The sequence below is a fragment of the Carlito syrichta genome, unplaced genomic scaffold (genome assembly GCF_000164805.1).
Source record: "Carlito syrichta isolate Samal-C Ts95f unplaced genomic scaffold, Tarsius_syrichta-2.0.1 Scaffold316401, whole genome shotgun sequence".
Classification (NCBI taxonomy): Eukaryota; Metazoa; Chordata; class Mammalia; order Primates; family Tarsiidae; genus Carlito; species Carlito syrichta.
In genome coordinates this window covers 374,210-377,138 of record NW_007260497.1, presented here as the reverse complement: position 1 = coordinate 377,138, position 2,929 = coordinate 374,210, and the positions used below count along the sequence as shown (strand labels likewise).

At 45.4% G+C, this 2,929-nt stretch overlaps 1 protein-coding gene across 1 annotated transcript in view; it reads right to left on the bottom strand.

Moving 5' to 3' along the window:
- Positions 1-228: 228 nt before the first annotated feature.
- NFS1 (NFS1, cysteine desulfurase) overlaps positions 229-2,929 on the bottom strand; it is a 25,484-nt gene continuing 22,783 nt past the window's right edge. The window contains 1 exon segment of the mRNA XM_008074345.2: positions 229-865. Coding sequence (XP_008072536.2) covers positions 802-865 — 64 coding nt within the window. The 3' untranslated portion in view covers positions 229-801.

The window sequence follows — 2,929 nt, the reverse complement described above, 5'->3', positions numbered from 1 at the left end:
GGCCACTGCACTCCAGTCTGGGCAACAGAGTGAGACTCCAACTCAAAAAAAAACAAAACCTTTTGAGCCATCTATGGGAAATCAAGTGGAGCGGAAGTCTTTCCAAAATTCCCAAGTGCAGCTTCTACTTCTCCCTCAGCCTCTCATACAGAGTAAATAGAAGGTGTGTTTATTTCTCCAATCTTCCAATTAATAAATGTTAAGGAAAGAAATTACTACTAAACTTGGTGGTATTAATGGGTGGAGTCATATAAATATTTATAACTGCATTAGGTAAAAATAAAGGAAAGGAAAGAAAAGAGTAGAAAGGAGACAAGCCTTCCAAGAAACTTGCTGTTCAGTCTACAGTCAATGAAGAGATATCTTTGGAGATACAAAAAACATTCAATTGTAGTTGATTATGTAATTGCTGAAGAAGCCATTCCAGTTGAGTAGCAGAAAGCGATTACTCAAATGTCCTCCTTTTGTAGAGCCAGGGTCCCTGAACAAAGAACCTTCTTCTGGTTCCTCTTGCTCTCCCCACCAAGGACACGGAGATGTCCAGCAGCAATATCATAACAAATGTTTCTATTGCTTCAGGATGAAAATGTCCACACATTGTAAGAGGACAGAAAAACTCCTGGAGAGAAATGGAGAGTGTTCCCCACCAGAGGAACTGAAGCTGGGGAAAGGTAGTTGTGTTTCTGTCATAGAAGTGGGTTGATGTTGAAAACAACTGGCTTACACCAATTCTGGAGCATCCATTGGGCATAACAAAGGGGCATGGCTATATGTGGGTTGATGAGCCAGGGGTCCATTCTTCTAGTGTTGGGTCCACTTTATGCTCTTGAGGTCAATGCCATCCTGAACCATCTCCCAGAGAGGGCTGCCAAAGAGAAAATGCACTGGATGAGTGAGGGCTTAGATAGGAAGCAGCCAACATTGGCTCCAAGGCCCTGTGCAATGACTTGCCTCCTTCTGTCCTTGTCACTCCTCTGCCCCTGCCCTGGTAGACCCTAACACAGGTAGTTAATAAGTCTTTTCCAGGCCAGGTGCAGTGGCTCAATCTGTAATCCCAGCACTTTGGGAGGCCTAGGCAAGAGGACTGCCTGAGCCCGCGGGTTCGAGAACTGTCTGGGCAATGTGGTGAGACCTCGTCTCTACAATAAAATCACAAAAACTAGTCGGACATGGTGGCATGCGTCCGTAGTCCAGCTACTTGGAAGGCTGAGGTGGAAGAATCGCCTAAGTCCAGCAGGTGGAGGCTGCGGTGGCAGTAAGCGTGCCACTGAACTCCAGCCTGGGCGACAAGAATGAGACTTCAACTCAAAAATAAATAAATAAGTCTTTTCCAGCTTCTTGTAAGTCCTTGTCAGTCATAGCCTCTCCCAATTGACAACAAATGGGAATAACTAGGTACCCCAGCATAGCTGCAATGGAGCCCTGAACCAATAGGCATCAGGTGTGGTTATATTCTTGAAGATCTCATCTCACTTGTGAGAGACCACAGACATAGTCTCCCTCAAAGGAACCAAGATCTGTATAAGCAGCAAGTTTTAGCCTCTCTACAAATGCCCACTACATATGGCCCACTTTTCAACGTTTGTTTCTGGGTTTTGCTCTAGTTCCTAGCTAGGGCTGGAGCTTGCCTTAAATCATTTGGGTATGCAGTGCTCGTATCAAGTTTTTGCCAGCTTCATCTCCCCAAAGTTGACTTCCATTCTGAATACATCCGCTGTACCTGTGCTCTGGATTTTCCTTTCTAGGCTCTAGCTATATTACTTAAGCATCTTTTTTTTTTTTTTTAGTTGGAGACTCACTGTTGCCCAAGCTGGAGTGCAGTGGCACACTCACGGCCACCCCAGCATCGAACTGCTGGGCTCCAGAGATCCTTCAGCCTTCCAAGCAGCCTGAACTATAGGTACACACTACCATGCCTTCCTAATTTTTTATTTATTGTAGAGACGAGGTCTCACCAAGTTGCCTGGGCTGGTCTCAAACCTGCAAGCTCAGATAATCTACTCACCTTAGCCTCCCAAAGTGCTGGGATTACAGGCTGAGCCATCAAGCCTGGCCAATGACAACCATTAATACTATCAATAACACCAACCAGAGGCCAGGTGGAGCGGTTCACACCTGTAGTCCCAGCTCTTTGAGAGCCCGAGGAGGGAGAATTGCTTGAGACCAGGAGTTTGAGACCAGCCTGGGCAACGGAGCAAGACCATGTCTCTACAAAAAAATTTTTTTTTAATTAGCCAGGCATAATGATATGCGCTTGTAGTCCTAGCTATTCAGGAAGCTAAGGCAGGAGTTCATGATTCTTGTAAGCTATGATCATACCACTGCACTTCAGCCTAGGTAACAGAGCAAGACCCTGACTCACAATAAAATAAAATAAAACAATTTAAAAAAACAAAAAGGCCAGGTGCAGTGTTCATGCCTATAATCCTAGCAATTTGGGAGCCTGAGGTGAAAGGATTGCCTGAACTCACAGATTTGAGACCAGACTGGGCAACTCGGATGCCTCATCTCTACAATAAATAAAAAAATTAGCCGGGTGTGGTGGCACATGCCTGTGTAGTCCCTGCTACTTGGAAGGCTGAGGTGGAAGGATCACCTGAGCCCAGCAGCTCAAGGTTGCAGTGGCTATGAGTGTGTCACTGCACTCCAGCCTGGGCAACAGAGTGAGACTCCAACTCAAAAAGCAAAATAAATAAATAAGTTAAAAGAAAAACTATATCTGCATTTATATATTTTATTTTATTTTATTTTTTGTTTTGAGTTGGAGTCTCAGTCTGTAGCCCCAGCTGGAGTGCAGAGGCATGCTCACGGTCACCGCAGTTTTGTTTTGGTTTTTTTTTAGTTGGAATCTCACTCAGTCGCCCAGACTGGAGTGCAGTGGCCGCTCCCGGCCACTGCAGCCTCAATCTGCTGGACTCCGGCGATCCTT